General features: G+C 43.2%; 1 protein-coding gene across 1 annotated transcript; it reads left to right on the forward strand.

Moving 5' to 3' along the window:
• Window positions 1-2767: 2767 nt before the first annotated feature.
• Window positions 2768-22500, forward strand: dapp1 (dual adaptor of phosphotyrosine and 3-phosphoinositides). The gene is made up of 9 exons (XM_030724994.1): window positions 2768-2877; window positions 4345-4467; window positions 5800-5933; window positions 6080-6210; window positions 7499-7546; window positions 7667-7729; window positions 13488-13573; window positions 20409-20496; window positions 21513-22500. The coding sequence occupies exons 1-9, from the start codon at window positions 2819-2821 to the stop codon at window positions 21534-21536; spliced, it is 756 nt and encodes a 251-aa protein (XP_030580854.1). The 5' UTR covers window positions 2768-2818; the 3' UTR covers window positions 21537-22500.
• Window positions 22501-26614: the final 4114 nt, after the last annotated feature.

The raw sequence follows: 26614 nt of genomic DNA on the forward strand, positions 1-26614 counted from the left end.
ATTTGGACATAACAAGATGCGTATGCATGGTGGAAAAAGAACACAGCACTCCAAGACAAACACTTGGTACCCACAGTAACATTTGGTGGTGGTCCCATCATGCTGTGGGGCTGTGGGGCCAGTGCAGGTACTGGGAATCTTGTTAAAGTTGAGGGTCTCATGGATTCCAGTCAATATCAGCAGATTCTTGAGAACAATGTTCAAGAATCAGTGACAGAGTTGAAGCTGCACTGGGGCTGGATACTTCAACAAGACCATGACCCTAAACACTGCTCAGAATCTACTGAGGCGTTCATGCAGAGGAACAAGTCCAACGTTCTGGAACGGCCATCTCAGTCCCAGACCTGAATATTATTGAAGATCTGTGGTGGGATTTAAAGCGGGCTGTCCATGCTCGGAACCATCAAACCTGACTGAAAGAAGAATGGTCCAAAATACCTTCAACCAGAATCCAGACTCTCAGTGGAAGCTATAGGAAGAGTTTAGAGGCTGTTATTTCTGCAAAAGGAGGATCTACTAAATATTGTCATTTTTCTGTTGGGGGGGCCAAACTTATGCACCTGCCTGATTCTGTTTAAATAATTATTGCACACTTTCTTTAATTCCTATAAACTTCATTTCAGGAGTTGGAGGCTGCTCTTGGTTTTGTTGTTGTATATAACCCTTCCCTCATACTTGATCCATGGCATAGTTGCCATGGATCAAGTATGCTCATAATACAATTACCTCCACTGCCACTAGGTTGTCTCATTTTGAACTATCTCTGGGTTATCAGCCTCTTCTGTTTCCATCCCGAGAAGTAGAAGAAGTGGAAGTGTCTTCAGTTTGATACCATTTCAGAAGGTGTTGGCGAAATATGGGAATAGACTAAGGTCACCCTGCTCCCCTCTACTGACCGCTTGGCTAACTATTGGAGGAACCTGGGCCTGGCCCTACACTTAAAGTCTGTACGTCACCTCTGCTCTCCTGCCTTTCTCTTTTTCTTGCTACCCCTGAACATGCCTTCCCCCATCTGATATGCTGATGGTTCCTCTTAATCAAAGTTATTTATATTATTAATATACATTATTATTTCAGGCATACATAACTTTTTTCACATTTTACTTCTAAGTGTCATGGTATGTGACGTGTGTATTGTGTGTCAGTATCAGACTCCATAGCTTTCTCCATTCCCCTCCCCAGTTGGACTAGGAGTGACATGTTTAGCCACATTCTCCTTAACATGCTTTCCATCTTAGTGCTGTCCAAAAAATGATGTGGGCTTTACAGATAATTTGGAAACTTTCTGGAGGAAACCTGGTTATGTTAGAGGAAGCAAGCCCCCATTCCACTTTGGATGGAGCAGTTCTCATTTCCAGAAATTTGGCTAAATTTATTAAACCCCAAACATGTTTACCCACAGTTAAGACCAGGACACTGAGTTGCAGTATTATATGCCTCACTACAGCTATTTCTCCCATATTGGCTTCTCTTCATTGGCTCCCTGTTAAATCTAGAATAGAATTTAAAATCCTTCTCCTCACATACAAGGTCTTGAGTAATCAGGCACCATCTTATCTCAAAGACCTCATAGTACCATATCACCCCAACAGAGCACTTCACTCTCAGACTGCTGGCTTACTTGTGGTTCCTAGGATACTTAAGAGTAGAATGGGAGGCAGAGCCTTCAGCTTTCAGGCGCCTCTTCTGTGGAACCAGCTCCCAGCTTGGATTCAGGAGACAACAAGAACACAGTTAAATGTCATAAATAGTTAATTTTATTTCTATTAATTTTCTTAGTTAATTTTCAAATTTTTAACAAAAAAACGACCGAGTTTACCTGAGTACAAATATCTATTTAGTCATTCACATGGCAGCAACTCAGTGCATTTAGGCATGTAGACATGATGAAGACCACCTGCTGAAGCTCAAACTGAGCACCGGAATGGGAAAGGAAGGTGATTTGAGGACTTTGAACATGGTATAACTGTTTGCACCAGAATGCCCAGATTTTCCCACACAACCATCTCTATGGTTTACACAGTTAGTGCCAGTTCTCTGGGCAAAAATCCCTTGTTTTTGCTACCACGCTTTAACTTACAATTTATTGGACGTTTTCTGGGGTTAACTTCTCGCTCCAAAATGCTGAACACAAACCTTTCCTAAGTCTCTGGACTCTGCCGTGCTCCTAGTTCAGTACATATTTCTGTACTACCAACAGGTGGCGTAGTTTGATTACAAACTGAGAACATCACAGTGACATGAAAGCATCTTGTATCAGTGTTTCAGGCTGCTGCTGTTGCTGGTGGAGTAATGTGTTGAGCCCATAGTACCATGATGAGCATCGTGTCCATCCCTTCTTCTGATGGCTGCCTCCAGCAGGCTCGTGTCACAAAGTTGTCTCAGACTGGTTTCTTGACAGTTCATTACACTCACACGGACTCCACAATCACCAGATTTCCAATCCAATGAAGGTCCTTTGGGATGTGGTGGAACGGGAGATTTCCATCATAGACGTGCAGCTGACAAACCTGCTGCAACGTAATGATGATGTCATGTCAGTATGGACCAAAATCTCTGAGGAGGATTTCAGGCAGCTTGCTGAATGTAGGCATGAAGAGAGAAGGCAGTTCTGAAGGTAAAACTAGCAGGGTGTACCTAACAAAGTGGCTGATGAGCGTGTGTGTGGCTCTACTTCTAGTTTTGTTAAATGACACTGAACTGCACGCACGGCTGAACTGTGTACTTCCTGTAGGCGTGTCTCTCCGGACACTTGTTACTTCTGTGTTTGGCTGCTGCTGCTCACACCATCAGCAGCCTGCTGAGATCTGCTGGAGACATGAGTTGTTTCAGTGACGCATCCAGCGAGGACCTGAGTGAAGAGCTGGAGAGTTTGGGGTAAGGCCGGCTCTGGAAGCGGAATTATTAATCCTCGCTATAATAATAATAATGTTGCTATAAACGATACCTTAGGACATTCCTTGCTAAAACCATACACTTCAGAGAGCCGACGGACGAACACAGCTCTCTACAGCCCCTCGGTAACACTGTTACACAGACGGTCCTGCAGACTTCGTCATAGAGGGAGGACAGGTTTGCTTCTTAAACAGTCATAAAGCCTCCACACCGATTATAACCGACTAACGTAAATGATGATAACATTTTGCAATAGCCTTAAACAGCTGGGTTCCGTGTGCAGCTTCAGCACTAATTAAGGGACCTCTGTGAGCTGTAAGGTGGTAAACCGAAGCTCACGCGCCTGCTCATTCAGCTACACCTGTACAGGCACACCTGTACAGTCTGTTAACAATTAGCTCGCTCTAAATGCTGTCTGTGGCGTCTCAGCGGTTTGGACAGCTTGGTCTGTGCCCTGACCCCTCATGTCCGTAAACACTGCACTCCAGGATACTCTGGGCGCGGCTGCCCGGATCCCGGAGTACCTGCAGCTCCGAGAGAGGAGCCACAGAGGTGTCCGCTCAGCGGCGCCTGAAATAGCCCCGCGGAGCTGCGTGCAGCACATGAAGAGGGCAGGAAGTCGGACACAGCAGAGAGAACCCGGTCAGGGTTCAAAATTAAGGACCGAGCAGACTGAACACTGATCTGCGCCTGCGACGCACCCGGCGGACTCAGCCCGAGTCACTTAATGACGTTATCACACTGACGTCACTTTGTTTTGTTTCAGTGCAAAGACAAATCTAAAAAGGTGATTGAATCCGCAGCCTGCTGACAACAACTACAAGCAGCAGACTTCATTGTGGAGTGTAAAGTGATTATTGAATGAGATCAGAACCTTCTGAATATAATGTTCATTTTTCTTCAGCTGGTTGCCTCGATGGTTTATTTTACAGGGTGCCAGCAACCTTTAATGCAAATAAAGAACTTTCACATCCTGTTACTGGTTTCCTTTTCATCTGTCACACAGGCTGAGCTTCGTGTTACTGCAAAGATCATCTTGAATCAGAACATCTGGGGAATGTCTGTTCTTTCACACCATTTTGGGAACAGTGTAAAAAGCAGAGAGGTTCTGCATGATAGCCAGGCGCACACAAACGCTGTAAGAAACACACGGCTCACATTAGGAGGCAGAGCAGGTCGCCTGCTCGGCACAGGAGAGAAGCTGGATGGAAGAAGTGAAGAAGCAGCTTTGGGTCCTGAAGATGTTTTTCAGAACCGTTGCAGCCTGAGCAGAATCAGTGTGATCTGTTATACACAATGTGAAGACAGCTGTTAAAATATGGCCACATTCAAACATCATTTTAAATGAATCACAGCTAGAAGATGAGCCTGCTATTAAAATGAGGTCATTTAGGTGCTTTTATTGCATATTTAATAGACTTCTCAGGGCACATTACTGTCTCGTTGAAGGTGGTACCACTATGACCTGTCCCGCCATGCTGCAGAGGCCCTTCTCCTGTCCAATGGCACCGATGGCAGTTACCTCCTGAGAAACAGTAATGAGGGGCCAGGCTGCTTCGCCCTGTCTGTCAGGTGAGCGTCCTCATTTATCCAGCATGGTGAGGAACCAGTGCCTTCTTATACCAGAGACCCCTGCTGTCACAGACACCTGTAATTACTCTTTGTTTAAAGAGTCCGTATTTAAACCCCAGCTTTGAGGAAAGTTCATTTATTGCTGCCTGTGCTTAGAAAATACTGAAGACAAACAACACAAGCAAAAAGCAGGGTTATATTTTCACCCTTTGAACAACAGTGTATTATTAGCACTATCAGCAGTATTTAAAAAGCAGCCTTAATGATCAGATGATCCTTGTGACCAAGCAGGAAGAGGCTCGTTCAGTGGGAAGGGGAGCATTTTATTCTGCAGGTGTCGCAGAGATGCTCCTGCATGTGTGTCATTTGACTGTAACTCTTTTTATTGGCTTTGCCTTCATATTTCTGTTTTCCTTTGTTTCTGCGTGCTGTGTATTCGTGTCTCTGCTCATTCTTACCCTCCTGGATTCGCTCGCCTTCTTTTTCCTTATTGCCAGTTTTGTACTGTGTTGGATTTCCTTCAGCCTTCCTGCAGCCACAGAAAATCATCCCTGTGTTACGTCCCGAAGTGTAGGCGAATAACATAGAGCGCAACATCCCGACTCCAACCACGCACAAGAAAAGCCAGCAACACAGTCTGTGGTGTGTTTAATGCAGAGGTTTATTAGCCTCACAGGTGAGCAGTGCCAAAGCAGCAAACAAAACGGTGCCTAATTCGACCTACAAACCAAACGCAGGTTCTCACCTGAGCTCCTAACCAAAACTGGGTGTAAACAAAGATGGCTTCTCCCTCCTACGCACCGCTGCAGTGCTCAGTACTTACAGAGCTATCACAGGTCACTATCTACAAGTCTATGTACAACTCTCACTGAACTGACACCACGCACAGTCAAGGCAAGCACACAAATAAACACACTCAAGTCTGAGGCAGGATGCTGGCTGCTGTTGGGCCTGGAGGAGGCCCAGGAGAGGGGGGGGCGGGGGCCTAAACAGAAGAGAAAGCATCCAAGACATGATCCTGGATCCTCAACAGTCTCCGGGTCCAGAGTTTGGGCTGTTTCAGTCTCTGTGTTCTGGTGTTAGCCACACAGAGCGCGTGTGTGTGTGTGTGTGCGTGTGTGTGTGTGTGTGTGTGTGTGTGTGTGTGTGTGTGTGTGTGTGTGTGTGTGTGTGTGTGTGTGTGTGTGTGAGAGGCACAGGAAGAGAAACAACACCTGATTAACAGCAGTGTGTGAGACTTAGCAATTATCAAGAAAGGAAACAAATACTTAGATTTTAAACGTCCACAGATTTGTGATTAATGAGCAACACTGATGTTGTCATTGGACACAGGGCGAAGGACTCAGTGAAGCATTTCCAGGTGACACGCAACAACAACAGCTACGTGTTCGGCTTTAACGAGTTTCCGAGCCTTCAAGACTTTGTCTACCACTTTGCTAACCAGCCTCTGCTGGGCAGTGACACAGGTACGCAGAACCTGCTCATTACCAGCATATCCACCACGGTGCGCACTGAGAGACCACACACACGAAACAAAGCACACCTTAGCAGTACGTGTCCATGTTAAAGCCAGGTGGTCAGGTATGTGACCTCCCCTCTGTGTCTCACCCAGGAACCCTCATCGTCCTGAAGTGTCCGTACCCGTGGCGCGTGGAGGAGCCATCTATCTACGAGTCTGTGCGAGTCCACACCGCCATACAGACGGGCCGCACAGAAAACGACCTGGTAGCAAACGCGCCATCGGTATGACAACCGTCACACACACCTGTGAATATCAGAACCCCTCTGACAGCCGCCCTCCACTGAGACTGGAGACAGCTGCATCAACCATAGAGCCAGATGTGTCAGGGCTTTGCTAAGGACACGCCTTTCACATACTCTTGGTCTGCTGTAGACGCTGAAGCCTGCCACTTCCTCTTTTGTTCAGTCTCCTCAGGTTGTTCAGGGAGACTCTGCACTCACAGAGATATGCTGAGATTTAGGCTAACAGCTCTTTGGGAATCACTTTGAGCACAAATGCAGTTTTATGTCAAACTGTATTCTTCTTGGCATTTTTCCTACATTCAGCTGAAGGGACGGGAACAAATGTGACAGGTTGCTGATAACAAAGTGTCTGAAGAAATCTTTTCAAATAGTGAGTCTGCTAAGTTGTCTCCCTGGAGTAAGGTACCTGTCTGATGCTTGAATGCTTCAAAGGCCAGAAGTTCTTCCTTTGGAAGACCTTCAGAAGGTCTGGAGAACTACTGCTCCAAACCACTTTAAAAAAATACAAGTCTGGCTCACTGGAAGCCAAATACAAAGAAATGAGGGGTGGAAGAAGCTGTTAGCTCAGCAGTGCAGCTCTGCTTGACACCGCGACAAGATTTTGGCAAAGATATTAAGACGGTGGGCAGCATAGTGGCACAGCGGTTAGCACTGTTGCCTCACAGCAAGAAGGTCCTGGGTTCAAATCTGGCCTCTCTGTGTGATTGGCATGTTCTCCCCGTGTCTGCATAGGTTCTCTTCAGCTCCGGTTCCCTCCCACTGGGGTTAGGTTAACAGGTGGTTCTAAAGCTTCAAGAAGTTTATTGTCATGTACACCACAAAACACTGTATGCTGAGCAATGAAATTCTTACTTGCGACTGCCTTACAAACAATTGAAACAAGTAACTAAGTTAAAATAAAATTTAAGAACAAGTATATAGAAAAAGTAAAAGTAAATAAATAATAAATAATCAATACAGGTGTGAATGGTGGTCTGTCTCACTGTGTTAGCCCTGTGATGATTCTGCCCCAGCATTCATTTTTGTGGGATTCACAAAGACTGAAAATTCAATTCATGCACAACAAAAATCTGAACACAACGTTTGGTGTGATAATTTGATCCTTAGGCAGCCTATACTGTCAGTTATAATAATAAACATGTTGTATTTGTCTTAATGGGTATTCATTTGTTAAAGATTATGGAAGTGCGGCTCATCTTGACAGTGTGCAGCATTTAAACTGGAGTAAACCTCAACCACTGTTACAATTCTGACACGTCTCTTTCAGCTGGGGACGAAGGAAGGCTTCCTGGTGAAGCAAGGCGCTATTGTGAAGGTAACAGCAGGAACACTTACATCTGATCTCAAATCAGTTTGTTATTAGGAAGTCTGTTTTGGTTTGGTTTCAGTTTAGAAAATGTCTTCAGAGTGTATTTACTGTCACACCTTTCTGCAGAACTGGAAGCAGAGGTGGTTCACGCTCAACAGATACGAACTTAAATACTTCAAAGACAAAATGGTGAGTCTGCTCAGCTGTGAGAAACGTGCCTTTCACAGTTTCTCACATTCAGTTTTCTGTGTACTGATCAGGGTGGTGTACTGCTTTCCTCCGGAGTACACGTGCACTGTTTTTATGACAGAAGAAGAAGACGTGAGGATGAAGATTTCAGCCAAACTCAGAGTCAGAAAAGATGCTTGCAGATGTCAGCATCAGTATTATGGGATATTTCATAATGTCAATAGCAACATTTAATAGCAAAATGCTGGAGCTAGATTAATAAGGGGGGAGTAGAAGGATGGAGCATATTTCTCCCATATTAGCTTCTTTTTCGTTGGCTCCATGTAAAACCCAGAACTGAATTTAAAATCTTCCTCCTCACATGCAAAGTGTGAATAATCAGACCCCAGCTTAACGAGCTCCCAGTAATCCCAGTAGAGAACACTCTCAGACTGGGGGCTGACTTCCATTCTTTGGGTTCCTGAAGTAGAAGCAGAGCCATCAGCTATCAGCTGTGGAAATAGCTGGATCAGTGTACCCACAGTATACCCACACTTAGGGTGAGGGCTGCCCTAGGGGGCCCCACACTGGTGGAGCCATTTCACACCGGTACTGAGACCCACAGTGGGCTGCCCACCTGAAGTTCTAGTGTAATAAGCAGTGTGTTTATTACACTAGAACAGTGGTTTGCCATCCTTCCCCCTGTGGCAGGAAGAAGTGTGTTCACGCGGCTCCTCAACAAAAAGGTTTAACTTTATTTAAATAACATCAAACTCATTAACATTAATTTCTTCCACTAAAAAACAACTTTCACTTCAAACATTTTCTCTGACACTGGTCACTTGATCGCTTCATTACGCTGCATTTTTTCAGAAAACAGAGATAAGCAGAATTTGCAGAAATGCAGCAGTGAAGTTCAGCGAGTATCAAAAAGAAGAGAAACGTGTGAAAAGAGATGAGCAGCTCAGTTAGTGGGAGTTTAGCCGTCACTCTGAGTGGCTGCAGAGAGCCTGTTTTTCACCGCACAACTTTTCAAACTACTTTTCTCAACTCAGCAAAGTTCAGTGTTCAGCCTAGATGAGCAGTTTGTTCTCAGTGGCAGAAAAACACAGATGAGATTTGGCCAAAGCCCACAGCTGAGTGGATTCTCCCTGTGCACATCAAACCTCAGCCATCACCACCAACTGCTGCAGCAGATGGGTCTGCCACAAGAACTGGATTTTTTTTTTAAATGCCAAAATAAATAAGATAGACTTCTCCTTAAACCTAAAAGAAAGCATAAAATAAGAAGGCCTTTGCTCCGTCTTCTTTCTCACAGTGCTGCATCTCCTGCATAATGTGGTGGCTACAGTGAAGGAACGTGAGCATGACTGAGGTTTATCCTGAGCTTTGATGCAGCGTTTCCTGCTTCATTATGATGGTTTAGATGTTAATAATTAATGGTAATAATAAGTCTGTGTCCTGCCTGATAGCACAGGCTCAGAGTTTTATTGGCTCGAGGAGGAAAAATATTAATAGAATTTATATTATATTAATCTAAATGTGCAACATGATGTTACTGAAGCCTTGAAATAAATATTGTCACCCCGTGGCCCCCCGTGGACTCACACCTGCCTGCTGCAGGTATCACTGTGATATAAAGCAGCACAGCTGCCGTCAGCCTCAGTAACGTCTGTCTCTGCTCTTCACACTTGTGTGTAGACTGACTCACGTTAAATCAAACAGCATCATCATTGTTGTGTTATCAGTCTGTTTGTTGAGAAACCTGCATGGACCTAATATTGTTGTCATGTGTGCTTCTACTTTAGGTCTGTTTTTAGTCGCTAATGTGGGTGAAATGTTGAAGTGTACATGGTGAGCTCTATGGAGACAAAACAAAACATCGAAGCAAAGAATGGCATGGAGGAGCTCCAAAAACATGAGAATTTCCTCTTTGAGCTCAAAGACTCACAAACGGTCACCTTGCTTTGCTGTGAAACATTTCTTCACAAAATGTGGATACCGGTCTTTAAGGGATCTTGTTTTCATCAAACGGCAGCCTTACCGATCAAACCCTCGGGCTTGGGGCTGATCTGCTTCGTTTGTCTGTGTATGAGGCAGTGGGTCTGTTGGTGAGACTGTTTTGGTAATTGCCTGGAAACACTTCATTTCCCTGCTATGGTCTGCGTACACAGTGTCCTGTGAGAGAAGCTTAAAGAGCTCATCAGCTGTCATATGACCAAACGCTCACACAGGAACTCTGACGTGACAGTTCTGTTATCACGTGTGGTTTCTTGCACTGAGCAATTCTGTATGCAACTTTGTGTGATGCCATTAGTGCTTTGCTGTTTTGTGATGCAGATTTTACAAAGCGTTTTTCTGCTGACAGTATTCTCCAAGTTTTCTTACAAATAATTGGGTTTATTGATGTGACTGTGTTTGGTTTGTTGGGTCTCATGCTGTCAGCTGCCAGAGGTTTCAAACAGGTCTCTCTTCATGTCCTGCCACATTCACAGTCAAACCTACACACATGCTTTGTCATATTTCCTTATTTTTAGGCTGATTATTGGTGCTTGGTGTTTGTCTCAGAAGCACCACCAATTTTTCTTTTCATAACTGTCAAATATTTATCCATTTTGCGGACTCTAAAGTTCTGACAACAGTGAATGAGCAGGCTGCTAACATAACTGAAATGATTCTGTTAAACATTAGTTCTGCATGACTTTCCCCAGGTTGCTTGTACCCCACCTGTCATGACTGCACACGTTGGGAATCACTGCAGTAGAACATATTTGATTACACTGTCAGAAATATGAGGCTGTGAGATGTGGACTGATTCAAAATGGGAGTTAAACTCAGAATGGCTTCATTTTTTTGTTTCTTTTGAGCAATACTCTGGTCCATACTCCATGCTAATTGGTGGCAGTAAGGTACCATGAGGCAGGGCACATGTGGGCCCTGTACTGTGGAGCCTGATTGGGCAGTCCACTGTGGACCTTGGTACCGGTATGAATGTGGGGCCCCACCAGTATGGGTCCCTAGTAAAGCAGCCCACACCTTGATTGTGCGTACACTGCAGGCCCGTAATGGGCCCCACTGTGACCTGCCTCTGTATGGGCCGCTCTGATGGGGTCAATCTACTATGTGGGGGCTGTTCCACAATTTCTTATGGCTAGCTCCTGTACTTCAGTGATGAGAAATCAAATGCTGGAAAAAATAAGAATGTAAAAAGCTACTCTTATGTATTTGAGGGCCTGTACAGTGTATCACAAAAGTGAGTACACCCCTCACATGTCTGCATATATTTAAGTATATCTTTTCATGGGACAACACTGACAAAATGACACTTTGACACAATGAGCAGTAGTCTGTGTGCAGCTTATATAACAGTCTTCATGCAGAGCAACAATTCATCTTTAAGGTCCTCACAGAGTTCTTTGCCATGTTGGAACTTTCAGTGAGCAGTATGAGAGAGTGTGAGAGCTGCACTACAAAATTGAACACACCTGCTCCCTGTGCACACCTGAGACCTAGTAACACTAACGAGTCACATGACATTTTGGAGGGGAAATGACAAGCAGTGCTCAATTTGGACATTTACAGGTGTAGTCTCTTAGGGGTGTTCTCACTTTTGTTGCCGCTGGTTTAGACATTAATGGCTGTATATTGAGTTATTTTGAGGGAAGAATAAATTTACACTGTTATATAAGCTGCACACAGACTACTTTTCACTGTGTCAAAGAGTCATTTTGTCAGTGCTGTCCCATGAAAAGATTTACTTAAATATCTGCAGACATGTGAGGGGTGTACTCACTTTTATGATACACTGTAACCTAGACAGGCTTCATAGTAAGTTAAAATCTAAAAATGAAGAAAATTGAAAATTAACTTAAAAATTAGAAAGGCTGCATGAGAGAGCTAAGCCATGTAAAAGAAGGTTTGGAAGCCATGATCAATGAAGTCCAGAAAGATGTTAGTGAGCTAACAGAGAAGGTCCTGGATGTATGAGAAGTACACTATACTGCCAAAGTATCTGCTTGTCTGCCTTCACATGCATACAAACCTGAGTAACATCCATCTTTAATCCAGAGGGTTTAAATATGATGTGGGCCCACCCTTTGCAGCTATAACAGCTTCAGCTCTTCTGGGAAGTCTTTCCACAGGTTTAGGAGTGTTTATGGGAATTTCTGACCATTCTTCCAGAAGCACATCTGTGAGTTCAGACACTGATGTTGGAGAGAAGGCCTGGCTCACAGTCTCCACTCTAATCCATCCCAAAGGTGTTCTATTAGACTGAGGTCAGGACTCTGTGCAGGCCAGTCAAGTTCTTCCACACCAAACTGGCTCATCCATGTCTTTATGGAGCTGCTTTGTGCTCTGGTGTGCAGTCATGTTGGAACAGGAAGGTTGGAAAGTTGAGAGCATGAAATTGTCCAAAATGTCTTGGTACATTGAAGAGTTCCTTTCAGTGGAACTAAGGGGCCGAGCCCAACTCCTGAAAAATACCCCCACACTATGATCCCCCTCCACCAAACATTACACTTGGCACAATGGAGTCAGACAAGGACTGTTGTCCACGATTCATCCCTCCAGAGAACGTGTCTTCACTGCTCTAGAGTCCAGTGGCGGCGTGCTTCACACCACTGCATCCAATGTTTTGCATTGTGCTGGTGGAGGTAAGGCTTGGATGCAGCTGCTTGGCCATGGAAACCCATTCCATGAAGCTCTCTGTGCACTGTTCTTGAGCTGATCTGAAGGCCACATGAAGGTTGGAGTTCTGTGGTGACTGACTTGGCAGAAAGTTGGCGACCTTCATCCACTGGCCCTACCACTTCATGGCTTAGTTGATGTCATTCCCAATCACTTCCACTTTGTTATAATCCCACTAAAATTTAACAGTGAAATATTTAGTAGTGAGGAAATTTCAGGGCTGGACTTGTTGCACAGGTATCATCCTATCACGGTACCACGCTGGAGTTCACTGAGCTCCTGAGAGCATGCCTATGCCTACACTCTGCATTTAATCATTAGTTATTATTAATCTCTGGCTCTCTTCCACAGTATGTCTTTTGTCCTGTCTCTCTGACTGCCCCTCCCTGAGCCTGGTTCTGCTGGAGGTTTCTTCCCATTAATAAGGAGTGTTTTTCCTTCCCACTGACACCAGATGCTTGGTCGTAGGGGGTCGTTTGGGTTTTCTCTGTAATTATTGCAGGGTCTGTTCCTTATAATAGGAAGCATCTTGAGGCAACTGTTTATCGTGATTTGGTGCTATAGAAATTGAATTGAATTGAATTAATTGATTATTGATTATTAAAAGACTCAGTGAAAGTTTGGTGCTTCCAGCCAATTTGAAACTGGGAGCATAACTTGGTGCCCACAGTTTTAGTTGCAGATTCGGTGGTGTTTAAGATTAAATACAAAACCAAAATTTAAATATAGACTTAGTCTACATAAGAATTTGATATAAGGTCAGCAGCAAAGCCAGTGTAGGTGACCTGTTTTAAGATTATATTTTATCTGTTGTAAAATTGTATGTTGCCAACAGCAAGAAAACTAAAAACGGGAATTGATTGGTCAGTGAGCAGTGATTTCTGAAACATAACATGCCCTGGAAAAGTTATGTTCACAGCATACCGTAAGTTACCATCGTGATTTAACCTGGTAAGAAGTGAACCACCCTCGTTGTACAGATAACCCAGGGTTAAACATGAAGTTACCTGGATAAGCCTAAATCCTGCTTCTTACTATAGGGTCCTGTTCATATGCACAGTCAGTATGCACATTTTTTTTTCTGTTGCAGTGTGAGGAGCCCATTCGAACCCTAGATCTGAGATCCTGCTCTGCAGTCCAATTTGACTACTCTCAGGATAGAGTCAACTGTTTTTGGTAAGTGATCCAACAGTGAATTTGTAGAATTTGGTTATTTAGAATAAAGAGAAAGTGATAATTTACTGTAAGGTGGATATTGGAAAATTCTAGCAAGTTAGCTGAAAGACAACATAATGTTTCTTAGATGCAGCCTCCACATAAAATCGTGAGTGATAACATTTGCTAGCTTCCAGGGGGGTCACTACTGGCCTCACCTGTCAGCCTGATTTGGTATATATTTTAATTAATGAACTTAACATGAACTTTGTTCGTCACACTTTTCTGCAACTCTGACAGCAGTGTTAATTTCGTTGATGAAATATTTTCGTCATAGTTTTTGCCAACGACCCTTTCTTCCATGACAAAAACGAGACGATACCTAAATTAAAACCACCTGAAAGGATAAAAATGATGATGAAATTAATTAACACTTTTGTCTTCCCTCCGTGCTGCCCTGATCTTGTGTGTGACTACCAGAAGGCAACATAGGCAACAGAATTCATACACAATTAAGCATACTTGTATTCATACATGCATACAATCAGACACACGTTACTTTCCCCTTTAATGCTGACTCACTTATTCTTCTTCTTACTCCTGCTTCTTATTCAGCTCTCATGATTTACACACTCGCTCCATGTTAATCTGTGATTTTTATTTTATCCTTGGTATGTTTATGTGCATCTGTGTGTCATGGACTTATTTCTATTGGGGCCTATCGGCCAGGTCATGTATGTAAATGAGAACTGGTTCTCAAACATTGTACCTTGTAAAATAAAGGTTTAAAAAAGAAGAAACATTGCAGACATTGAAGATAGCTATAAGTACCTTGGAATCCCACTGGGAAAACGGAATTCCAAGAGAACGACGAGGCCACTAGTAAAGCTTCAACTGCTTAATACTCTCTCTGTCTCTGTCGCTCTCTTTTTCTCTCTAATCAAAATGCAACAATTAAGTCAACTACTATATACAAGGCAAACATAATGTAATACTTATTTGTATGTTTGTGGAAAGAGGAGGGGGTTGAAGTGTACTTCCCCAGGGCAGTAAAATGTGAGGTTTGTGCCGTTTAAAAAAGGGGAAGTAGTCAAATAACAGAGGGAAACAGGAAGAGGCAATAAAGAGTGTACAAGTTGAAAAGCCGCACTGGCTTTGCAGACGTAACAGCCTTCTGCATTATTTCAAAAGTGTTTGTTAATGTAAATAAGAAGTGCTGATTTCAATTTTCTTCCTCTCCATTGCACCATCAGGAATGTGATAGGTTTTCATCAGTCAGTTAGTTCTCATAAAGTCACGTAAGTGAAAGCTGAAGAGGTTTAAAGCCAGACTGGGTCACCATGCACCACCATTTTTTGGTTAAGAAACTGTTGTATTTAATTTAATATACAATTTGGTCCATGAGTTTTTGGATAATGACATAATTTCCATATTGTTGTCTTTGTATACCACCACACTACATTTTAAATCAGGCAGTTAAGATCTGATCTGACATAAGATCTGAAGTGCATACTTAAATTTTTAATTTAGGGGTTTTAACAAAAGTATTGCATTAGTTGTTTAGGAATTACAGAAATTGTTATACAGAGTCCACCATTTTCAGAAGTTCAAAAGTAATAGGACAAAGTACCATCATTTTAAATATAAGGATTGTCACCCTCTCCCCAGCCACCTCCTTCAGCTCATCTGGGGGGGACCCCTAAGCATTCCCAGACAAGTCAAGAGATATAATCTCTCCAGCATATCCTGGGTCTGCCCCGGGGCCTCCTCCTGGTAGGGCATGACCGGAACAGCTCATCCAGGAGGTGCCCAGGAGGCATCCTAGTCAGATGCCTGAACCACCTCAACTGGCTCCTTTCAATGTGGAGGAATGGCCGCACTACTCACCCCATTTCTAAGAGAAAGGCCAGCCACCCTTCGGAGGAAGCTCATTTCCGCCGCTTGTATTCACAATTGTGTTCTTTTGGTCACTACCCAAAACTCATGACCATAGGTGAGGATAGGGACGTAGATTGACCAGTAAATCAACAGCTTCGCTTTTACACTCAGCTCCCTCTTTACCGCAACAGACCGGTGCAGCATCCACATCACTGCAGACACAGCCCCAATCTGTCTGTCGATCTCCCGTTCCCTTCTCCTGTCACTCGTGAACAAGACCCCGAGATACTTAAACTCCTCCACCTGGGGCAGTAACTAGTCCCTGAACCAGAGTAGCACTCCACCCTTTTCCGGTTGAGAACCATGGCCTCAGACTTAGAGGTGCTGATTCTCATGGCAGCCGCTTCACACTCAGCTGTGGACCCTTCCACTGCGAACTGGAGGCCACCCCCTGATGAAGCCAACAGGAGCGCATCATCTGCAAAAAGCAGAGATGAGACTCTGAGGCCACCAAAGAAGAAGCCTTCCACCACTTGTCTACGCCTAGAAGTTCTGTCCATAAAAATTATGAACAGATTCAAAGGGCAGCCCTGGCAAAGTCCATACCCCCAGGAAACATGTCCGACTTATACGGACCAAGCTCTCACTGTGGTTGTACAGGGACTTAATGGCCCACAACAACAAGCCAGACAACCCATACTCCTGTAGCACCCCCCACAGGATAACCCGAGGGACGCGGTCGAATGCCATCTCCAAGTCCACTAAACACATGTAGACTGGATGGGCAAATTTCAACGCACACTTTAATATCCTTGAGAGGATAAAGAGCTGGGCCAGTGTTCTGCGACCTGGATGAAAACTGCATTGTTCCTCTACAATCCAAGGTTTGACTAATGGTCGGACCCTCCTTTCCAGCACCCTAGCATAGATCTTACTAGGGAGGCTGGAGCGCATTCTCCGGTCTCCCTTCTTAAAGATGGTGACCACCACCCCAGTCTGCCAATCCAGTGGCACCACCCGAGATGTCCACGCGATGTTGCAGAGTCGTGCCAACCAAAACAGCCCTACAACATCCAGAGCCTTCAGGAACCCAGGGTGAATCTCATCACCCCCAGTGATGGGCGAGTCATCCCCCTTATCCCCAGACTCTGCTTCCACTACAGAAGGTGTGTCAGTGGGATTAAGGAGGTCCTCGAAGTATTCTTTCCACTGCCTGACTATAGCCTCAACTGAAGTCAGCAGTGCCCCACCCACACTATAAATCGTGTGAGTAGAACACCACTTTCCCCTCCTGAGTCACCTGACAGTTTGCCAGAATCACTTTAAGGCTATCAAAAAGTCTTTTTCCATGGCTTCACCAAACACCTCCCACACCCACGTTTTTGCTTCGGCCACCACCCGAGCTGCGTTCTGCTTGGTCTGCCAGTACCTGTCAGCTGCCTCTGGACTCCCACAAGCTAACCAAGCCCGATAAGACTCCTTCTTCAGCTTGATGGCTCCCTTCACCTCAAGTGACCACCATCTGGTTCGGGGCTTACCAGCACAACAGGCACCAACCACTTTACAGCCACAGCAGCCTCAACAATGGAGGGGCAGAACATGGTCCATTCGGACTCAATGTCCTCAGAATGCAGTCGAAGTTCTTTCAGAGGTGGGAGTTGAAGGTCTCTGCCAGGCATTTCCTCCACACCCTCACAATACATTTAGGTGCACCAGGTCTGTCCAGCATGCTCCTCCTCCACCACCTGATCCAACTCACCACCAGGTGGTGATCAGTTGACAGCTCAGCTCTCTTCACCCGAGTGTCCAGAACGTACGGCCGAAGATCTGATGATACGATTACAAAATCGATCATCGACCTGCAACCTAGAGTGTCCTGGTGCCACGTGCGCTTATGGACATCCTTATGTTTGAACACGGTGTTCGTTATGGACAAACTGTGGTTTGCACAGAAGTCCAATAACAAGACATCATTCGTGTTCAAATTGGGCAGGCTGTTCCTCCCAAATACACCCCTCCAGGTCTCACTGTCTTTGCCCACGTGAGCATTAAAGTCTCTCAGCAGGACGATGGAGTCACCAGATGAAGCACCCTCGAGCACCCCGCCCAGTGACTCCAAGAAGGGTTTGAACCATCATTCGGCGCATAAGCACAAACAACAGTTGGGACCCATTCCCCGGCCTGATAGCGCAGGGAAGCAACCCTCTCGTTTACCAGTGAAAACTCCAGCATACAGGCAGCAAGCCCCCTGCTCAATGCCTCTCACCGAGGGCAACTCCAGACTGGTTCCAGAGCCCAGACCACGCGTTGAAGTGAGCCCGACTATATCTAGCTGGTATCTCTCAACCTCACGCACTAGCTCAGGCTCCTTCCCCACCAGCGATGGTATACAAAGGCTCCTTCCCCACCAGCGATGTGACATTACATTTCCCGATAGCCAGTAACCCTATCCTGGGCAGGGTAAACAGTTCCATTGATGACTCTTTCATAGAGGTCTTTAATACTCTCACTTGTCATTTATTGTATTTTCTTGCTGCTGTAACATAATTCTCTCTCTCTCATATCACCTGACACATTTAGCTGTTGATTTTTTGTTTGTTTTGTCTTGAATTTAAAAAAAAAAGCATGCTCTTTTGGGTTGAGATCAGGTTACTGACTTGGCCATTATAAAATACCCCGTGTCTTTGACTTGAAAAACTCTTGAGTTGCTTTTGCAGGACATTTTGGATCATTATCCATTTACACTCTGAACCTCCATTCCATCAGTTTTGCAGCATTTGGCTGAATCAAGAATATAGCGCTGTACACTTCAGAATTCATCGTACTGCTCCTTCTATCAACTGTCACATCATCAATGAACACTTGTGACCCGGTTCTACTGGCAGCCAAATGTGCCATAACGTTGGCATAACAGTGTTTTGACATAAAATTATATAACATGGCCTCCACCATGTTTGACAGATGATGCAGCATGCTTCATGCTTTCTTTCCTTCTCCATGCTTTTCTGTTTTAGTCCTTCTGGTACAAGCTAATCTATACATCTGAAGGCATGTCTTGATTGTAAACAATGATCTGCCCACCTTCTTTATTTGGGATAATCAAGGATGGAATTCTGCTATCATCCACTATACTTGTCTTCCAGGGTCTTCCAAGGCTTTTGGTGTTGCTAACCTGACCTGTGCATAAGAATTTTAAGAATGTAGCAGATAGCTGATATGACCACTCCTGAAGTTTTGCCATCTATTGGCTTTTTAGGCAAATGATTGCTTCCTTCACTTCCATCAACATCTGGTTGGATCTTATTAGGGGCCTCAATAGGTCATGAAACTTTGTGTCAGTCAATTGTCTAATTACTTTTGAGCCTTTGAAAATGAAGAACTCTATCAAAATAGCTGTAATTCAACAGTTAAAGCAACACTTTTGTCTGCCCCTTGAATTAAATCTAAAGCTGAAAATCTTCATTTCACTTCTGTCTTGTTTATTAAAATCCATTGTGGTGGTGTACAAAGGCACAATTTGAAAAACTGTGTCATTGTCGAAATACTTATGGGCATAAATGTCAATATAAGTATGAGGTGGTAAAGTTTTTTTTGTTTTGTTTTTTATATTTGTCATTGGTGGCAGCAGAATATTAACCAGATGTTAGAGAAAGTGTTTAGCTGCCTGCCCAGTAAGCAGTTGGTCTACATCCATTTAGCCAGTCACCATAACTACAGTCATTTGGATGACCTCACGGTGTCATAAATGTTTTTATTGCGCTGTCATGTAAACAGAATACTGCTTTCATATCTGTAGAAATCTTTAATCTTTCTAAATTAATCTCATTAGACAAACAATATAAAGCCTACCTTTCCGATTATTGTACCTGCATGATGGATATGAATACAATGTGTAGTAAAGTACCCAACAGCTGTGAGAGCCCTCTCTTTTCCCCTGTGACATTTTGCATTCAGCAAAGGTATTGCCAGTGGGCAAAAAATATTTGCACAAGGGGATAACATATCTTTTTTTGTCCATAAAAATTATCAATCTGTTTTTATTAGTTGGCATTGTACCACAGGCCTTCAAGGTGGCTGTAATTAAAACGCTAGTTAAAAGTTGGCCCAGCTGTCGTATTATAGGCCAGCCTTCCTCTTGTAAATGGACTAGTTCTTATAGAGCGCTTTTCTACTCTAAGCACTCAATACGTGTTTACATATGTATCTAAGCTAAGTACTTTTATTGTCTAACATTCTCACACATTCACACTCCAACGCTTGCATCAGAGAGCAACTTATGGTTCCGTTTCTTGCCCAAGGATGCTTTGGCACGCAGCCCAGAGCAACCAGGAATTGAACCGTAAACCTTAACCAAGCTATCCTGTAAACTCCCACATTAATAAAAGCTTTACATTGCAAAAGACAGCTAGTTCTAATTTCTGATGATATTTATATTTAATTAACTATGTACCAAAATATATGTTGACAATAACATTTTTAATGAGGCCCATGTTGATTTGAGATGGAATGGCCGAATATACGGTATGAACAAAAAGAAATATTGCAGCTTAAAAAATGTATTTTAATACTGTACTCTAATGCACTTTCACTGGTCAAGAAGACTAGAAAAGCACTCTATCATTGCAGTCCATTTCCCATTTCATTGTTCATGTGAACTAATGTTTTGTGATGTCCTTGAGAAATAGTGCCCTTTACACTTACAAACACCGGACTTTCATCCTGATGCAGTGCTGATACAATCAGGATAATCAGTGGAGGGTCTTGTGTTGTTAAACTGTGATTTTAAGAGTCAAGTCAAAAGACAACTAGGAAGTGTGTCTGCTTCCCTGTTGGTATATTTAGAATCATGGTAAATGGTAAGAGGACTGGTATGTTTTTTAAAGTCAGATTATAGCTGCAGCTACAGAATAAAGGATACAGTAAAGCACAGCCTTCTGCTTTCTCTCAGATAACTCTGCACATCTCTGTGTGTCCGCAGTCTTGTGTTTCCAGATCGAACCTTTTACCTTTGTGCTAAGACAGGCGTGGAGGCTGATGAGTGGATCAAGATCCTGAGGTGGAAACTAGTGAGTTTGTGCAAATGTCATACTAGACATGATACAATATTTTTGCTATCAATTAAAATAATTACAATAAAAAATGTTCCAAGAACTTTTGACAGTGTGCTATGGCGTGTTGAGGGAATGTTAATTTTTACAACACGTATTACACTTGGAGGATTTTCCCTTTAAGCAGTACGAACATTGTAAGTGATGTGTTGCAATAGCTTGTGTAACATTAAGTCACTTCCTTATTACTGAAAAAAAGAACAACATTTCTTCCTCTCCAAGCTGTCTACAGAGGTTTGACACAGCTGAATCATGATCTGTTAACCAGAAGGAAAGCTCTGTGTACCACACAGAAAACAGGAGGAAATCCTCTGACAGTCTAACGTTCCTGCACATTCATACTCGGAGACACACTCGGGGTTCAGTATCTTGCCCAAGGATACTTTGGCATGCAGACTAGAGCAGCCAGGAAGTGAACCACCAACTTTCTGATTAGTAGATGACCTGCTCTATCGCCTGAGTCCTCTATTAAACTACTCTACAGTCCAGTGTGAGGCCATCTTTCTGACAACTACAGCTTGTTCAGAACTGATACATGAAACAGGACGATGACCCGAATTACACAGCAAATCTACAAGAGAATGGCTGCAAGAAGAAGAAAGAAGAGAAACAAGTTCTTGCACAGGCCCGTTCAAGGTCCAGAACCTCAACCTGACTGAAATGTTGTGGGGGGTGCTTAAGAGAGCTGTGTATAAATGAATATCTGCAAACTTCAGTGACCTGACTGCCAAAATTCCTCCACAACAATGCGACAGACTGATACAGACAGTGATTGTTCCAAGTTATTGCTGTTAAAGGAGGTTCTACAAGCTCCTGAATCATGTGGACTACTTTATGACTTTATGAAGTCCTTTGAAAACTTTCTAAATCCAAGCTAACTTTGTAGCTTTGTTTAAATGAACAGACTCACAGTTTGAATGTATCAGTTCTTTTGTGTTGCAAAGAGGTTTTTTTCACTCAGACTTTGTTTTCAGTCACAGATAAGAAAAGGACGATGATGGCTGTCACTGGAGACGCAGAGCTGAGATCAACAGGATGAACCAAGATAACAACACCGAACAAACAAGAGAAAAAATCATTCATTTTCATTTTAATAACTAGACAGCCTGGATAGTAAGATGCACCCTCACAGAGACAGATACCTGCTCATTAGAGCTAAGTCACAGAATAAACTCCACACAGCAACCCGTACTACACTTTATTAGGTACACCTTCAGGTTTCTTATGCCTTCAGAGCTCCCTTAATACTTCATGTCACAGGTTCAACAAGGGGCTGGACACACACACACAAACATACACAGTGTGTGTGGAGCCTATCCCAGCTGTCATAGGGTGAAGGCAGGGTACACCTGTACAGGTCACCAGCCTGTCACAGGGCCAACACAGAGAGACAAACAACCTTTCACACCTATGGACAATTTAGAGTTTCCAGTTAACCTAACCCCACTAACTGCATGTCTTTGGACTGTGGGAGGAAACCCACACAGACACAGGGAGAACATCTAAACTCCACACATAGAGACCCGGGCCATGGTGGAATCGAACCCAGACCTCCTCACTGTGAGGCAACATTGCTGACCACCACACGGCCCCCCCAAAACATAAACTGATTAATGTAATTTATTAAAACTGTAATAGACACAGCTCAACTCCTGCCTTGGTCACAGGTTATTTTGGTGCATATTGCCACTATTTTCCATCCTCCGTGTGAGTGTACTACTGAGTGTGGCAACAGAAGGCCTCGATGCTGTTAACAGACTTTATGCTACACTAGCTGCCAGTACCAAGCATGTGCAGCTTCTGGTGCTTGTGTGCCACAATAGTATTATTTTTGGATTATTGCTGATTTCTTTTACTGTATGTTTCATACTGTGGATCAGAAGGACACAGGTAATACAGATGCCCTCTCAATATGTTCAACAATGCTCCTGGAAATAATATGATATATTAAAACCACTTGAAAAGCTACAGTGGCTGTTTTGTTTGTTTAACCAGTATGCTGCCCAGCTCTAATTTCCTCAGAAATCAGGTAGGTAAAAAATCTGGAATTCATTCAAAGTGTAGCATTTACATTAAAACGCTGTTCTGGAGCCACATCATGCAGTCAAACAGAAACATGGTAAATAGTATCAGGGTCACATATTTTGGAGTAGTATGAGCTATTTCTGTCAAATGACTGCATGAAAGATAGTTCCACTTCCTCCCACCATATTATAGTGAAGCTGAAATTTCCCACTTATGGTAATGGGATTAGACTCTCTGTGAGTAACAGCATCACCTGCTACACTCCACCATGAACACACCCCCCCTGCACTGTTTATGTAGCCAGTTGCTAATTGATGCTTCAGTCTTAAAAATGATCCATCTGTCTTTATTAGTTGGCTATGTACCACAGGCCTTCAAGGTGGCTGTAATTAAACCTCTACTTAAAAAGCCATCACTGACCCAGCTGTCTAAGCTAATTATAGGCCAATCTCCAACCTTCCTTTTCTCTCAAAGATTCTTGAAAGAGTAGTTGTAAAACAGCTAACTGATCATCTGCAGAGGAACGGTTTATTTGAAGAGTTTCAGTCAGGTTTCAGAATCTTTATTGTCATTGTATACGCAAGTTGCACAACGATATTTAAAATGCATTCCTTTCTAGGTGCCTCAGACAATAAATAATAAAAATATGAGTGATAAAAATGATTAATAAAATACAATACACAATAATAAATTAACATTAGAAGAATCTAGCCCCAATACACACACCAACGCACACACACACACACACACACTCAGTACTACCACCCCACATCACTGTCCATTTGACCACACAGAGTTCAGGTCAATGATGGCCCTGGCATAAAAGCTGTTCCTCAGTCTGTTAGTTCTGGCCTTCATTGTCCTGAAACGTCTGCCTGATGGCAGTAGCTGAAACAAAGAGTGTGAGGGGTCCTGGAGGATGTTCTGTGCCCTCCTCTGGCAGCGGCCATTGAACAGTTCCTGGAGGGAGGGCAGGGGGCAGCCTGTGATCTTTTGAGCAGTGTTTTCTGTCTGCTGCTGTGCAGCTGTTGAACCACACGCACAGACAGTAGGTCAGGATGCTCTCTACAGAGCTACGGTAAAAGGACACCAGCAGATTCTGGGTCACATGGTTGCTCCTAAGAACCCTCAGGAAATGCTCTGTTGGGCCTTTCTGACAATGCTGGTTGTATTGATACTCCAGGTCAAATCATCCTCCAGATGTACTCCCAGGAACCTAAAATCTGAAACCAGCTCCATTTCATCCCCCTCGATGAACAGAGGTTGAATGACATGTGTTGTCCTCCTAAAATCTGCTACCATCTCCTTTGTCTTAGTGGTGTTCAGGATCAAGTTATTCTCACTGCACCACCTTGACAGCCGCTGCACTTCGTTCATCACAGTACAGAAACAGCATTAGTGAAGGTTACAAATGATCTTCTCACAGCCTCTGACAGTGGACTCATCTCTGTACTTGTCCTGTTGGACCTCAGTGCAGCTTTGATACTGTTGACCATAACATTTTATTACAGAGATTAGAGCATACTATAGGTATTAAAGGTACTGCACTGCAGTGGTTTGAATCATATTTATCTCATAGACTCCAATTTGTTCATGTAAATGGGGAGTCTTCTTCACACACTAAGGTTAATTATGGAGTTCCACAGGGTTCTGTGCTAGGACCAATTTTATTTACATTATACATGCTTCCCTTAGGCAGTATTATTAGAAAGCACTGCATCAATTTTCATTGTTATGCAGATGATACTCAGCTTTACCTATCAATGAAGCCAGATGACACACATCAATTAGTTAAACTGCAGGAATGTCTTAAAGACATTAAGGCCTGGATGACCTCTAATTTCCTGCTTCTAAATTCAGATAAAACTGAAATTCTTGTTCTCGGCCCCACAAATCTTAGAAACATGGTGTCAAACCAGATACTTACTCTGGATGGCATTACTTTGGCCTCCAGTAACACTGTGAGAAATCTTGGAGTCATTTTTGACCAGGATATTTCCTTCAATGCACATATTAACCCTCTCATGCATGAATTATTAAATTTTGATTACAGATTTTTTTATCCAATGATTTTAGGGTTCCATAAGGGTACAAAAACATACTGAGAAAAAATTTTTTTTCTATCTCCATCCCCTAAGGAGATATTTTTTTGTACACTACAGTGTACTCTGTGCGCTTTCCTTAAAACAAAGAATTACATGGTAATTTGTTAAAATACTGTGTAAATCTTGAAATAATATCCCAGTATACCTGTATAATCACACCACATTCATTACTAGTCTTTCCTGCCTGTAGTATACCTAATTCTGCCTGGCAAAGGGTGCACTACATGCTTTATTCTTGACTATTCACTCGAACGATTCTAATTATTTCAAATCACTTTATTGTCAATTCATATCACTTTAGAAACACACACGCACACACACACACCATCCCTTATCACAGGAGTGGGCAACTCCAGGCCTCGAGGGCCGGTGTCCTGCATGTTTTAGATGTGTTCCTAAGCCAACACACCTGAATCACATATAGAAGTCATTAGCAGGACTCTGGAGAACTTGACTGCATACTGAGGAGGTACTTCAGCCATTTGATTCAGGTGTGTTGGATCAGGGACACATCTAAAACCTGCAGGACACCGGCCCTCAAGGCCTGGGATTGCCCACCCCTGCCTTATCACCATGTAAATAGTCACTGAACTCATACTCGCACCCAGTAAGAGCTTACAGAACTCTCATTCTGTAGTCACATCCTCATCACTGCCACTATCACCACACTCTTCCTCACTTGATTCAGGAAACTGCCAACTCTATAACTATGTACTCCTGTCTCTTGAAGCTCTATAAAATATAAAGAAACAAAACATTTTCAATGCATAAAATATGCATTGAAAGTGCAAACATTCAGTGATGACTAGCTAGAACACAGTGGAAATAGCACATGCACATGGCCATGTAGACATGGCCAGTGCATAATGGTCACTACAGTGTACACATGGAAAATTAGTATTTTCTCCAAATGTAAAATCCAAATTGAGATATTTCTTGGACATTATGTTACCTAAGATGCTCATTAGTCTTATTTTATTTTTTTTACCTTCAGTGGATTCTTTTTATAGAAGGTAGACGCTGGGATAGCTAAGGTGCCTGATCTCTTTTTGTCTCCATCAGCCATCTTGGAATCAATGACCCCTGTAGCCCTCTCAAAGGATTTTCAATGGGGTTTTTTTGTATGAAAGGGTGAAATAGCACTACCTGCTGTTGACTATGTGGAACAGTGCCCAAGATTTTATGTATTTGAAGAGATAAACAACTTTTAATCAGCTGTACACTGTAGTGTCACCCATGCATGAATTAAACAAATATGTAGGACCGCTTTTTTGCATTTGCGCAATATTTCTAAAATTAGAAACATCCTTTCTCAGAGTGATGCTGAAAAGCTAATTCATGCATTTATTACTTCTAGGCTGGATTATTGTAATTCATTATTATCAGGCTGTCCTAAAAGCTCCCTGAAAAGCCTTCAGCTGATCCAAAATGCTGCAGCTAGAGTACTGACAGGGACTAGAAAGAGAGAGCAGATTTCTCCCATATTGGCTTCTCTTCATTGGCTCCCTGTTAAATCTAGACTAGAATTTAAAATTCTTCTCCTTTTACTGATCGGAAGGTCAGCGGTTCGATTCCTGGCTACTCCAGGCTACATGCCAATGTATCCTTGGGCAAGATACTTAACCCCAAGTTGCTCTCCGACCATCCTGTCGGAGTGTGAATGTTAGCTAATTAAAAGCACTTAGCTTAGTAAACATGGAAGTGCATGTATGAATGGGGGTGAATGTAAAACATGTTGTATAAGCGCTTTGAGTGCTCTGACTGAGTAGAAAAGCGCTATATAAGAACTAGTCCATTTACCATTTACCTACAAGGTCTTGAATAATCAGGCCCCATCTTATCTCAAAGACCTCATAGTACCATATCACCCCAACAGAGCACTTCGCTCTCAGACTGCTGGCTTACTTGTGGTTCCTAGGATACTTAAGAGTAGAATGGGAGGCAGA

This window comes from Archocentrus centrarchus, unplaced genomic scaffold (genome assembly GCF_007364275.1).
Source record: "Archocentrus centrarchus isolate MPI-CPG fArcCen1 unplaced genomic scaffold, fArcCen1 scaffold_44_ctg1, whole genome shotgun sequence".
In the NCBI taxonomy this organism is placed as follows: Eukaryota; Metazoa; Chordata; class Actinopteri; order Cichliformes; family Cichlidae; genus Archocentrus; species Archocentrus centrarchus.